At 39.0% G+C, this 14,987-nt stretch overlaps 1 protein-coding gene across 1 annotated transcript; it reads right to left on the bottom strand.

Moving 5' to 3' along the window:
* Window positions 1–4,014: 4,014 nt before the first annotated feature.
* b3galnt2 (beta-1,3-N-acetylgalactosaminyltransferase 2) lies at window positions 4,015–14,469 on the bottom strand. The gene is made up of 12 exons (XM_084075723.1): window positions 14,191–14,469; window positions 13,200–13,314; window positions 12,808–12,908; window positions 9,632–9,831; window positions 9,167–9,262; window positions 8,983–9,093; window positions 8,792–8,870; window positions 7,341–7,524; window positions 6,885–7,010; window positions 6,494–6,653; window positions 6,350–6,406; window positions 4,015–4,477 (listed from the first exon to the last, which is right to left on the bottom strand). The coding sequence occupies exons 1-12, from the start codon at window positions 14,300–14,302 to the stop codon at window positions 4,340–4,342; spliced, it is 1,479 nt and encodes a 492-aa protein (XP_083931849.1). The 5' UTR covers window positions 14,303–14,469; the 3' UTR covers window positions 4,015–4,339.
* Window positions 14,470–14,987: the final 518 nt, after the last annotated feature.

The following is a 14,987-nucleotide window of genomic DNA, read 5'->3' as shown; positions in this document are numbered from 1 at the left end:
AGATTGGTCTGTATAAGAGCAATTATAATACCATCTATCAGCGGAGACGAGACCCAGCCAACAATCTTGTACTTGACCTTTATCTTTTACCGTTTCAGATGCTCAACAGATTTGTTTTGCAAATGTTTGCAGAATACAGAGGTCATGCCATACCCTAGTAAAAATATTGTGATTTGCATGTAAATCAGAAAAGTTGTGGTGTGGTTTTAAAATTTGGAATAAAAATGCTGCCACGCCAGTACAAAGCTGAATGCTAATAATAACTCTCATTCCTATGAATCATAATCAGGGATCCTAGCTTTCGATGCTGCATCATGAATAAATGATTCCCTTCTCGTTTTAGCTCACACGGAGTTGGGAATGAGAGATGATTGACAGAAGCCTGTAATGTTCAGTGAGCAAACTCTAAAGTGGAGCTCCTGTTTCAAGGATCTGGGCCAGTCCCATCTACTCTAAAACCTAATGTCCTCACTCCATGTGTCGCTTAGATTGAGTCTTCCTGCATGTGTAAACAGGCCAGGGAGGCGCTGATGGTATTCATAGTGTAGAAACACAACGGATGAGACGGAGTAATATTGTACAGATTTGGAATGCTTGTCGATGGGAAAACAAAGAAAAATAAATGGCCATTATACACAGCTACAATAGAGGAGATCAATGTAATCTATCAGATAGAGCCTTGCCAAAGTCTGAACAACAATAATTCCATGTAACAACTATGGTCCAGGACAGTTCAATCAGTATTCATGAACCTTGACCACTCTCTCAAAGCTAGACAGCATTAATAATAATATCTCTCTAGAACCGGTTGAGATTTTTCACTTCTCATCAACCTCTCCTTTATCAAACTGAATCTTTATGCACTGCTGAGGCTCACATGTACATGGAAAATAAAAACTATACTGTGTAAAGTGTGTGCATGTGTATGTGACAGTGGTGGGAAAAGTACTCAAATTTTGTACTTAAGTAAAAGTATCAATACTGCAATGTAGAAGTACTCCGTTACAAGTCCAGAATGCTAAATTTACTTGAGAAAAAGTACAAAAATATTGGCAAAAAAAGCCAGTTTAAAAAAAAACATCTTTTGAAAATAGCAGATCTACAGGCTCACAATAATGCGTCACATCGTGACGCATTATTGTGTGCATTATTGTGTGAGCTTGTAGATCGGCTATTTTCAAATGGCCAAAATATATATAAGGCTGAAGTGATTAGTGTATGTTTTGTAATAATAATCAAAATCTACAAAGTAACTAGTAACTCAAGCTTTCAAATAATTGTAGTGGAGTAAAAGTACAATATTTGCCTCTGAGATGTAGTGGAGTAGAAGTAAAAGTACTGAAAATTGGCAATACTCCAGTAAAGTAAAAATATCTCAAAATTGTACGTAGGTACAGTACTTGAGTAAATGTACTTACTTACTTTACAACACTGGTATGTGATATATATACATATACACACATACTGTATATGTAGCCTACAGTATGTATAGAATCGGCTCGAGTTATAAGAAAAGAGGCAGAGGATTTGGATGTGGAACTGCAAATATTAGCATCATTTTCGGCAAGGGTTTACTGTGTGTGACAATACCTTTACAGCACTTATCAAAGACACCTGACATGGCAACAAACTGAAATTCTGGTGTGTTCATGGTTTTCGAAAGCGCAACGAAAAGCATCGAGACAAATCACTGAAAATGGCTGACGGGGAGCAAACTGCTTTCCCTATCTAAAAAAGTGACACAGATCAGGATATGACTTTATTATCATGCTGTTCAGCGAAAGAGTTTGACGAGGATGTGATATAAAGTAAGAGGGGAGAGAGAGAGGCAGTGCGAGTCAGGTGTGTACATGAATGTCAGGTTAACTATACAGGAAAGGATTGCTTGCATTTGTTGAGGTCACTATCCCCTAAGTAAAAACTAATTATATGCAGAGATTACAGAAAAGGGAGAGAGAAGCGCTGCCTGGATACACAGTAAATCATAAGGGGTTAAAAAGGTGGCAGGAGGTGCTCTTTGGAAGGGGAAAGATAATGAATCCACTTAAAAACAAAACCAAGTGCTTGTTCAACCTTGAACATGGCAATTTAAAATAAAGGCATTTTAACTATAACCCTGGGAGAGTGCCTAACTTTAGTTTTTCTAAGTGGACCAATTACTTGTATACTTTTATATTTGTGATTAGATTCAGCATAATCCTTCATTTACCACGGCCCACAATAAAACAGACCTCTTCAGCAGTGAATGCATTTGGGGAAAGCTTGTTTAAATACTGGTTACATTTGCCGCACATACACCTTTCAATAGAACTGCTACTACTTGGTATGTAACCAATGGCAAGACTTCTTTGTACCCAGTGATTGATATGGAGTCCAGATCAATTTGCCTCCCACTTGACATTCCAAAGGTGTCCCACCCACAGTCTTAATAAAACTATCACTAACAGACATCAAAGTGCTTTGGCTTACCTTTGAAGAAGAGAAACACTGACATTTCTAACAGCGTGTTCACGTTCTGTTTGCTGACTGTGTTCCTGTGGTAGTGCAGAGCAGACTGCACAACACAATACTGACTGAAAAAGCAGCAGGCTCTCCAAGAAAGTACAGCTAGAATAAAACGGCAGCACACAGAATACAAGTCAGCAGTAGATGCAAGTCTCTCTAATAAACATAATCACAGCTTCCCTTTAGATAACCTTATTGTCGAAAATAAATATCAAAAGGAACATTTAGTCTCTGTGAGGTTGTCTTTTATTGCCCCAGAAGGGGTTTCATAAAACCAGTGCTAATATAGTCGAGTCTATTTCAAAGTCTCTGTTCACTTATAGCACTGTTCAGTTATGTTCAAAAATTCATGTAGGAAATACAATGATTTGTCCACCACTCTCAAAATGTGTCTTGATATCACAAATTGTTAACATGATGTATCACACACCTAACAAATACATTAAGGCAAAGCCACTATTTGCACAATGATAGTTACAGTACATGTTACAAACCCTGTGTTGGTGAGAAAATTTGTCATAAATCTACAAACCGTGAAGAGGATGAAAAGCGTAAGAGAATAATTTACAAAATAGACCAAATGTAAAATGTAATCAATCTTTAAAATGCCAGCATCTCACTTTCAAGCCATATACTTTTGGCATTACCACACTTCACTAACCATGGCATTGAGTTTGCTTAGTCAAATATTTCTGGCTTCCTTATTTCACCAAGCGTGAACAACATTTACACATGATATTGCACATAATCCCACCCCTTCTTCCATTCCTGTCACAGTATATTCGAATAACTTCTAAAACACTATTTAAAAAACAAAGCACAATCCACAATCTAAATTCTGCGTCAAGTTTATCGCTGAGAGGGCTGTCTACTGAATTGGTTTGCCTGATGTTTATTTCAGATGGACAGTGACATTCTTTCATTCTCATATTTATTGACTGAGCAGATGATTCAAGGACAGACAGTATGTGACAGCTGAAAATGTTTCCAAAATGGCTAAAAATAGACAAGCTGTACAAGCTCACAACACTTTGAGCTTGTGAATCGGCTATTTTACGTTTTTAGGGCATAAGTGGTTAAAAAAGTATTTCATATCAGGCAGAACTGTCAACTCATTACATTGCATTTTCATCTTCAGTGACTGACACGGTCTCCACTCCAACTTATTTCCATGGGGACAGGGGATTTGATTTTCCCTAACCAATCGTTAGAGTCCAACGTATCTGCCTGAATCGAACGTCATTTTAAGTCAACACTGACGCATAGCCATCATTGCAGATGCAAAACCATCTCCCCTTTGAACAAATGCCTTCAAAGCAGAGTGTTCCTGTTCGGATTTTCAAAGTAATTGGTACTTTTAATCGATTTAGAACAACCTCGATGACAGAGTCTGTCTTGTCACCATAACAGTCACCATTGTTGGTTCCGGCATACAGTTTGACAACGCCGTTAGCTCTGCTAATGTTGTTTTGTTATCATCATTGCAAAAGGGACCTGCATTGGGAGCAGTGGTGTAATATGAACTTCTTGAAGACATTTTAAAACTAGTCCTAATCTTAAAAAATCGATTTGTCTGTGTTTAACAATACCATAGTTGATAATCTCCAAAGGCATCTCAGATTGAGACCTTAACCACATGAAAACTATCCTGGGCATGTCATAATAGGCAAACATTCAGCGAAAATAGCAGATCTATAAGCTTGCAGATTGGCTATTTTCGGCGAAAAGATTTCAAGTAGAGGGAAAAAGTTTAGAGAAGAGAAACAAAGAAGTTAACCAGTGTCCATTGTGTTTTACCCTCAATTTTCTGGGCTAGCTGTGGAAACAATTGGTCTTAATGACCCCAAGGACAGCCACATGGGTCTCCACAAGACCTCTTCCTGGCCCAAAGGATCCGCAGCTCTTCAGCAGTGTGCTGAGGGGATGACAGCATGTCTAGGTAACACTCCTTTTCACACAGCCAGCCAGGATCCTAGAAAGAGTACAGAGCATAAGAAAATTCACCCCAATGTCATTTTTCTTTTTTACTGTATTGTCATGGTACATCAAATAAACACATTCACGACTCAAGATACAAATATCAACTGAAATGAATAACTAATTCAACAGAAAAAAAGGGAAAGGTGAACACTGAGGTTGTAGGAGGGCACAATAATAAAGTTCAGTAGTTGTCACTTTCAGTAGAATGTACACACAAGATATGAGTCAGCGTCCTCAAAATCTGTCTAGGTTAAGTATCTACTTCTGCCTTTCTTTTCTTTACTAATTCTGCTTGGTCTTCATCAATTCATTCTGGGAGAGGTTTCTCAAATCCTTATGCATTTTTATAAATAGGCCTGTAATTACTATTATATTTCCTAACTATTCCCTCTTTTTGGATTACTGTAATGATTGCCTCTTTCCATGATGGGGGAGTTTACCGTCATCTTCATCCAATTTAATGGTTTCAGCAGAAGGGGAGATAGCTCTTCTTTGAAGATGTTGTCTGATGGACCACCGCTAACTCTGGTCTTTCTTCAGTTTGAATTGCCAGCTGTATTCTTAATTTATTCTAGTATAAATTCTGCTGAAATGAAATCTTTGCCAATACAAGGTCAATTGAATTAATGACTTCCACTTTAGAGGTGTCTGTATATAGCTGTTTGTAATGCTTAATACTTCTGGGTGATATTTCAATTAATTTGTTTCTGGATTCACGTAATCAAATGCAAATCTTATCTTGAGGTGAATACACATTTATGAAGGTAACCTTTTTCACCTTTAAAATAACATCTGCCCACTTTAACTATTATTTGTTTCTAGGATTCCAATTTAATTTAATTATATACAAAAATGCCAAACCCTCTATGAGTATTTATACTTTTTATTTGGTACTTCTTAATATGAAGTATTTATATATCCCAATTGTTTTATTTTATTATGCTCTTGTGGGGAGAGAAGGGTTTTCTTTGAGATACTTTTTAATGTCTGTTAAAGAACCATGGTTATACAGTCCTGATCAAACTATCTCTGCAATTGTGATTTTCTGTCACTGTGATATTTGTATTATCACCTCTTTGGTGCTGTATTGCTGAAAGTTGACTACAATAGGCCTCAGATGCGAGTTAGGGCTCGGCTTCTGTGGCAGGTCACTGATCTGCACTCTGTGCCCTCTGCTACACCATCAACACGCAGATTATTTAGTCTGGCTCTTGATTCATTCAACTTGTCCTCTAGTTTCTGCTGATCCTGTGCAGTGTATGGCAACATTAGCCTCTGTAATCCACGTTTCTATTTACATCTCGTCCATTTTCGCATTCTGTATGGCTTGCATATTGTTCATAAGCTGCTCATTCGTGTTTTGCCTTGAACTTGACCAACTCCCCTCTCATATAACATTTGATTTCTTCTTTTGAACCTTTTGAAGTCTTGCTTTAGTTCAGAGTTTAGTTCGCTAATCTATAATGTGCGCTGATCCTGTTGTTGAGTCATTACCATGCTGGCATTCTGCTCCAGCCGCCACACCATCTTTGGGTTGATCGGCATGATTTTTTATTTTCCCCAGGGTATCTTTTTGTAATCATCATTTTTCTGTTTATATTCTAAATTAAATCAACTTTGATATGTATGAATTGAATTTCCTCATTGGAGCCAAACACTCAATCTGTACTCAACCTGGAAGTCCTATTCACTATTGGTTCTTTTTTTACTCAGGATTTTACAGTGCACTATATGTGCTACCAATGGTCATGCAACCAATAATGCATAATAATGAATACAGTACAACTATTTGTATTATCACCTATGATTATGGAAAATCACTGTCAGAATTGGAAGACAGGTGATTATTTTTCCTGGGCTTTACCTGATATTTCTGTGGTCCAACAGCAGCCATCCATATGCCCATGCTCACATCTTCCCCCTGTGACAACAAAGACACCCAGTTATCACTCTGCCATTTATGATAAGTTTTGCTTAATCATTATTCAATACCGGGCGGGTACCACACCTGATAGGCCTTCAGTTTCTCTGCATTGGTGGCTAGCCACTGGATCAGGTCACGGGAAACCACATACCCAGAGCCACAAGCAAACGCGGGGTAGGCTGGACTGGCATACTCAAGTTCCTGCCACTTCCCAATGCGATCCACCGCCCAGCTCTGTCTGAAACTAGTTTCAGGAGAAAACTGTGTCATCGCTACAGCCGTATTAGCTTCACATTCACAGTAACATGTACTTTAACCAGGCACAGCATGCACACTGTTACTCCAGTTACCATCATGTTAACTCCACCTGACAGTGTTCAGAACTTTAGATGGCAACAAACTGAACGGACGACCGCAATACACAACGTCAACATGTTCAGACAGATGGGTCAATGAGACACTGCGCTGTACTTACTTCCCCCACCAGAAATTGCTGCGCTTGAGGCCCTGGTGGTCTATCTTCATTAATACAGAGTCCACATCGATATAACAATCATCATCTGTCTTCAGGAGAAGGTTAAAGTCAGCATTTCCCACAGCCCTACCAGAGAAGGAATTTGCAACCTTAATTAATAGACAACTTTTTTTTCTTTTCTCTCCAGCAACTCATAGGAGGATTTACTATCAAATACCATTGAGACAGAATGGTAGGGGTTTAGTGAATAAATAATACAAAGCCCCCCCCCCTTATGAATCGTTTTCATACTTGCTGCCTGATGAACTACGACCATACCATTTCTCTGGCCAAATTATTCAGGCTACCGACAAGTCATTTTAAATGAACAGCACATTTTCATTTCAGGTTGGTGATTTCCTGCGAGGCCCAGGCAATATTTGAGTCACCGGGTAGATTCATTAGCTGCTGGTGTACCATTTATAGAACTGGAGCAGTTTGGAAGGCACATTCCTGTAGGTGTCCACCACATCTACAAACACAATGTCCTGATGCCTGCGGCTCTCCTGCTGCAGAGACAAGTCCTCCTGCTTCAGCCTTGAGGCATGGAGCTCCATCCTCGCTGCACGGCCCTGCAGTAGCACAGACAGACCCTCTCCGTCTGGTACAGAGGGACAAGGAAGTGGTGAGACAGACAGATAGACAGACAGATAGACAGACAGACAGACAGACAGACAGGTAGTGGTGAGAGATGGACATATGTTGGCCTGTCACAATTATTACATAATAGGGTTAGTCTAATCGCAATTATTTGAGATAATAGCAATTCTTTTTGCATAATCGTCATAATAATTTCCATGTTGAAACATTTTCACACATTTCCGAATATTTTATTTATATATATGTATATATATATATATATATATATATATATATATATATATATATATATATTATAAATTTGTAATCGTGACAGCCCTAGACATATGGCATTACATAGAATGCATTACGAGGGAGAACGTGGGTTAAAATGTGAAGAGAACATAAAAAGCTCTGATCCTAAATGATTTTAATGAGAAAAAAGTGACCTGAAGTTTTTTTGTTTTTTTTTGCATTTTGTACATTAACTCATCAAACACAAAAACATTGAAGAGGCATAAAAGAATAATACTGCAGAAGCAGGCAGAGGGTGGGAAATAAATCCACTTGGCATAAAAGCAAGAGCTCTGAGCCAAAACAGAAATGATCTGATGAAATTACAAGATTTACTTTTTTCTAATGTTCCCTTAGAGTGAATCACTTTCAGAAAGGACACAGGACTCTTATAACGGTCCTAATGTTATGTAACGATCGCACCACATTGAATTTGTATGCAAAAAGACAAAACAAAGAATAACATTTTCTCCAGCAAGAAGACAAATACTTCTTTAGTAGTTTTTTTTTCAAATTTATGTGTTCCACAGTATTGTAATACTATACTACGAAAAGCATTTGTCCATTACTTTAAGGTCAAAACTTCACCAAATGAAAAGCTGTTCAAGATTGTAGGGCAGGGCAACCCCTTAAGAAACTCTGAATCAGCCTACCATAATAACATACAGTATTAAGACTTGGAAACAACATCGTCTCTGACCCCAAACATGTCCTGAACAGTATATATTATACAGTATATTGTTACCAACATATCAGAGACAGGGTTGCACAATTTAACGGGTTAGCCTGATCTTTTGTGCACCAGTCGATCCTAATATCAGATCTGAAGCTTAATCCCAGATTAAAAGTATGTTGAAGGGCCTTGAACATTGGCTTATGTTATTGCAATGGTATGTTAAATGTTCTGTATGTATGTCTTATATTAATATATATATATAATATTATCGTAATACGTATTGTTGTCATTATCAGAATTAAGAGGCCACCGGACTGACCATAGATAGTGATGGTGAACCCTCCAGCCAATCCAGGAAAGCCAAGGGCACTTCTGTGAGGCAAGATACCTTCTTCGATCTGGGGGTTGAAAAAAAAAATCATGAGTCTTCTCTCTTTTAAAAAAAAAATCCTGAATTTCAATTGAATTTTATTATTCTCTATATTTATATTCGAACTCCACAACACTCACAGATGACATCTTGAGAACCCCTCCTCCGTCATTGAGCTGCACACAGGAGGAGTTGACCGTGGTCAATCCAGCAGTGTCCACACTCTCCCAAACCAGTGTCCCTTCAAAGCCCTGGAAAAGAAGAGAGGTTAGTGTGTCACACCATCCCGCCCAATTAAAAATGACCTGGATGTGGAGAACTGACCTTGGGTAAGATGAACTGCTCCACTGGCTTGTACCACACCCCATTCACAATGGTCCCCGTGCTGGCGCCACTAAAGCGGGCAGTGACCACAGCCTCCTGCAACACACCAGAGTCTCTGATATCACATTAGGTGATGTCACATAAGGGTATACTGTGTCTCTCAAGAGCCTTTACTCCTGAGGTGTGAAACAAGGTGATGTCACATAAGGATATATATCTTAACTCAGAGAGGTGTGAAACTGGCCAAGGTTTTATTTTCTCTTGTATTTTCTACCTACAGTAGTACTAGAGTCATTTCACCGCAAGCAATTTGTCTTTGAAACAACAACAGTCCGAACAGGGTATCGTCTCTAATTGGATATAAAAAAAACAATAAGTAAACAGAACAAGCATGGCCATTCCGTCAAGTACCTCCAACCAATTCATGCCGTGTGTCTTGAGAAATGAATAAGAGCAACGGTCTACCTCTTGGTCCAATTGGTGCAGCTTCACCGTCACATTTCCCTGAAGCTCGTGGCTGGGTCCGCTGGCAAACACTCCCAGCCTGGTAATCACAACTGGATGGAGGACCTTGAAGTCCAGGGCTATGGCGGACACCTCAGCAGGAGTCAGCAACGTCGGGTCGGTCACATTCACTATTTCTATCTCCGTCCCTTGCTCTGCCACTGACAGAGAGAAGTCTGGGAGTCAACGGTGGAAGTTTACTGAACTAGCCCGAAATTCAATGTTATCCCAACATGCTGACAGCCTATCCTCTGAGAGCAGAAATGATTAGGTGATGAGAGAGGAGTGGGAGACAAGACACCATTCTCAGAAGACAAAGGCATGCATTTTTATTTTTGCATGCTCTATTAAAGCTTCATCATCAGCATTTTGAGAAGCTGGTTCTTGGGGATGCAGTCTTCAAAGCCAGCCTCCATTTGTCAGTGTGGTTTCTTTACTTTCTTAATTACAAAAGAGCAGTTTATTACCCAGGAGATCAATGGAGAGTACAAGGCTGTTAAAAGTGAGCTTTCAACACAAGATCCTTTCTACTGTTCACTCCAAAACAAAAGACAATTACAGAAAGAGAGGGAGAGAGAATAATTGAAAGGGACAGCAAGAGGTTATCAAATGTTTCTTTCAGTATATTCATTGATAATCATGGAGATGCTTTTAGTGAAGTGCCGTTTTTCCTTTTTGCTTAGCAAGTATGAAAACTCTGAGTGCTTTTCTTGGCATGGGCCATTTTGATTATGCCAATTCATTCAATAACTGAGGCAATTTAAATGTATACTCAATTTTGTATGGCAAAACAGCACTTAAAATTATCAGACACCATTACAAACTTGGACTTTATTCAGTTCTTCACAAAATAAAAATACAAATACTTTCTACCACTACTTACACTACACTTTTAACACACCACTACCTAAATATTTATAACATAAAAAACGAAATCAGAGAAACCAATTAGCTTATTGACACAGCCCGCAAAAAAGCTATGATGCTCTGGGCTGAAACTAATCAATCAGCATGTCTTTTCTTGTGTCCGTAAAATAAACACTTCAGCAAGGAAATTAGATGATTTTTGTTGTTTGTTTTGCCAATTCTTGTGATGCCTTGTCTGTCCCTATCTTTATAGAAGGATCTCTGTACAAAGCTATGACATTTGCAGTCAAAATCACACAACACCAAATCTCTCACAACACTTTGGGCTTAAAGTTCGCCTATGTTCGTCATTTATTATGACATGTCAAGAATAGGTATATGCTAGGGGTTCAAGTAGGGCTGTCACGATTACAAATTTAAGTTGACAATTAAATGTCACTCAAATAATTGCGATTAACGATTTAATTGTGTTCTGTCGTTGAAAATTAATGGAACATTATGAATACAAATTCTGTCTGGCTTTTAGACTTCGTAATAATTACTTTATACTTAAATATACTAACAAAACATCAATAGTGGAAAATGCCGATCTACAAGCTCAAAACGTTTTGAGCTTGTAGCCATTTCCACTATTTTTGTCATTTTTTGAAAATATGACATTTTTTAACATGGAATTGATTCATTGATTATTATTTAAAATAATTGCGATTAGACGAGTATGTAATAATTGTGACAGGCCTAGGTTTAAGTGGTTAAAACAGCTTTTTACGTCTCGTAGAAGGACATACTAGTATAACATCTCACACTAAAGCTGCTTCTAGGCCTTATTCTAGGCTCATTACATAATTGCCTAATCGCAATTATTTGAGATAATCGCAATTATTTCGCATAATCGTCATCATCATTTCCATGTGCATTTTCAAAATAGTAGAAATAGCTGATCTACAAGCTTGTAGATCAGCTATTTCTACTATTTTGAAAATGATTAAATATCAGTCATTTCTTTGTATATTTAAGTTATATAGTCATATCTTTGCCCTGTGCAATATTTGATTACGAAGCCTAAAAGGCAAACAGTAATTAGGTTCCAATGTTCAATGCCAAAAAACACAATTAAAATCATTAATCACAATTATTTGTGTGACAATGAATTGTCAACTTAAATTTGTAATCTTGACAGCCCTCGCTGCTTCCTAAATTCCTCTGAGGAACGTGTCTCCTTTGAGACACATCATGTTAACACTGGCATCAGTTAACAGTGCAGTACAGAGAAAGAGCTTGGGGAGGAAATAATGGCAAAGCAACTCCAAATTCAACTGTCATAAAAAAACACTCATTTGGTTGGACAATTAATATGCTGCCTTCATGTAAAGCAAATCATTGTTCATCCAAAGTGTTAAGTACACATTTTGCAATGGATAAGCTGTTCATACACGGAAAAGAATATCAGGGCCAGTTAAAATGACTGTCCACATTAACTGCATGTGTTTTAATTAAGACAAATATTATCTGAAATGACTGGAAACACAAATCAACCGTTATGTTAGCAGCGGCACAAGGGTTGAGTCAGTGGGAGAAAGATTTTTTTCTGTGGCCTTGGGTATCAATGGGAGCTGAACAGTGTCCTTGAGTTGTGGGCGAGCATGAATAAGGTTCTCTTTTTTTTCTGAACCTACATTATTTTCATTCTCTTGACTCCTCTCTCCTGTTATAGACTATGCTCTCGTCCACAGTATTGATGTATGCCCACCCAGGCAGACGATTCTATAAGCAGCAGCTCTCTCTAAACGTTATTACATTTGGATCGCCAAGTGCGGTGAACACAGGTCTATCTTGTTGAACACATATTGTTTAAGGCTCAATGCGCAGTGGTTCTCAAAGTGGGGTCTGGGGACCCCCAGGGGTCCTTGAGGTGTTTCCAAGGGATCCCCACTGCAAAATAATAGATAATAATAGATAACATAGCATGAAGATCCGTTTAATAACTTTAACCCTATATACATCAGCTGTTTTAAAATAGCAGATCTACAAGCTCACAAGCTCTGTTTGTTTTTTTGTCTAGAAAAAACGAAAACATTTTATCAACACAAATCTTGTATGAGAGTCCATGGCACAACATATTTTCAGATTGGAGTCTACAGCCAAATACATGTCCTTGACATGAAAAGGTTTGAGAACCACTGCAATATGCGACCATGTTTTTAGCTTCAAGATCAGTACTTGTGTTACTTGTCGACAGCTGCGACCGAGTAGAAATCAGGCATTATTACCTGGTTCTGTGAGGTTCAGGAGGGTGCAGGAGTACGGGTCTTGTCGGTCTTCCTCTGGAATGGGGCATCCATGCTCACCCACGATAAACTTCACCCCCACCCTGGACAGAAGCAGCAAAAAAATTCCATTCACGTCTTTGTGCTTTTGCGAGCTTTAGGTCACATCACATTACGTATAAGAGATGCTTATTTCCGAAAGCTTGTCCGTCCAACCACATACACCCCGTTACCATGGTTACGGCAAACGGGAGGTTGCTTAAAGGCCATCACGCCATATCTGTGCTCACATCAGTTAGGTGGGGAAGGTAAGGGAAAAAATACAAGTAACCAAGTAAAGGCTTTATTTCAATACATCATTTTTGCAAGGAGGAAAAGGTACTGTAGGCTATGACCTGTGTTGAAAGTGAGGGTGGTTTTTGAGGTATCCCAGCCAGGTCTCTCTTATCACTTGTCGGAGGTCATGATGGTGTCGGGCCGACAGCACTCCCACCAAAACGTCATAGTTATCTGAATTGAAGAAAAAAAAAAACATGAACAAAACCAAATATTCTAAAACACAGGATGAGATGTAAATATCCGCTGTGCAACTTCTCAAGCAGGCGATGCAATTAACGTGTCACAACAGGTAATGGATTAGATTTTGATCAAAAGGTAGGGTATAGTGTCATATATAATGCCTTGGGATGCTTTCTCTCTTGCTAGACAGACAGTAGTACTATAGCCTCATTCTGGTTTGGAAGAAGCTAAAGCTGATCCCAGCAACGCCCAGCCTTAGAGAACTATTGAAAGGGATACAGGATAGGTGGGCACTAGGGACATCTCTTGGCACCTCGATATAAAATGGTCTATTTTGTCCAAAATGTTAAAAATATATATATATTTGAAAAATGGTCTTAAGCAATGAAAAGTATCCATGATGTGAACATGCACGGCACATCAATATCAGACTTAATTTTATCCTTCAACTTCTTGTTTATGCCCCAAAATGACTGGATATACAGGTTTTGTAGCTATTTGTAGCAATTGTATACTTGTATAATTGTATACTAAAAAAAACAAAATATTTTGCATTTTTTTACATTTTGGACAAAATAGACAATTTTACATCGAGGTGCCCAGCCCAGATGTCCCTTAGTGCCCACCTGGCCGTTACCGTCTTGATCCAAGGCTAGAAGGCTACATTGCATTGCATTTACTGTTCACAACTCTCAACCCAAAGACCCAAAGAACGTATCAAAAGCAAAGTACGTTCTTTGGGTCTTTGGGTTGAGTTGTGGACAGTAATAATAACTTAATAATAACTTAAGGTCACCCCTGTATGCATGTGAAAAAGTTGCGAGGGTGTTCGTGATGATAAATCACACACACAAACACACACAGTACCAGAATGTGTTCTCTCCGGCTCCCTGGTGCTGCTGCTGCTTCGGTATGTCAACCACAAGTGCCCCACGACCGCTACAGCACACGGCAGAAGAATGAGCGCTAAGCTACGCATGGAGGACGGACTCCTTCTTCTTCACTAAAGCACATCCACCCAGCCTTCATTCAACAACTTGACATTGGATTCCTGGCTCCTCTCTCTCCTCGCACACTACTAGTCCTTCTGCTCCTGCCTGGGCGGAACCACAGTGAATAATAATGTGTGTGAGCAACACATTTCTGCTGCTCTGTCTCTGAACACCGTCTCATGTCTGCCTGCCTCCCTGTGTGGAAGGATTATGGACCAATGGGAGCGGAGCAGCTTTAGACCGCTATGACCTCTGGGATATGTAGTGCCGATTCAATAGCCCAATCAAATAAAGGGTTGTGTGTGTGTGTGTGTGTGTGTGTGTGTGTGTGTGTGTGTGTGTGTGTGTGTGTGTGTGTGTGTGTGTGTGTGTGTGTGTGTGTGTGTGTGTGTGTGTGTGTGTGTGTGTGTGTGTGTGTGTGTGTGTGTGTGTGTGTGTGTGTGTGTGTGTGTGTGTGTGTGTGTGTGTGTGTGTCATTTGAAAGCAGGCATGGAGTCAAATGATAGATGAACACAATATGCACAACGTACAATTTTATAATGGTAGACAATAAATAATTTAAGAGGAAGAATCCTATGACAAACATTAGAATGGAATGGGCATATCCAATTATAGGCCTATTTGCCAATATTATACATTGTATTATCCAGTATTTTTTTAAGAGTTTCTTTT

The sequence above is a fragment of the Gymnoscopelus microlampas genome (genome assembly GCF_963454915.1).
Source record: "Gymnoscopelus microlampas genome assembly, chromosome: 13".
Lineage (NCBI taxonomy): Eukaryota > Metazoa > Chordata > Actinopteri > Myctophiformes > Myctophidae > Gymnoscopelus > Gymnoscopelus microlampas.
Note: the sequence above shows the minus strand (reverse complement) of the source record. Positions and strands in the feature narration are given on the sequence as shown.

Coding starts and splice junctions, on each gene's coding strand:
- b3galnt2 (XM_084075723.1), bottom strand. CDS start 14,302: ATGCGTAGCTTAGCGCTCATTCTTCTGCCGTGTGCTGTAGCGGTCGTG. Junction 9,263..9,631: donor TGCACCAATTGGACCAAGAG/GTAGACCGTTGC, acceptor GGTGTGTTGCAG/GAGGCTGTGGTCACTGCCCG. Junction 7,525..8,791: donor GTTCACCATCACTATCTATG/GTCAGTCCGGTG, acceptor CCTCTGTACCAG/ACGGAGAGGGTCTGTCTGTG.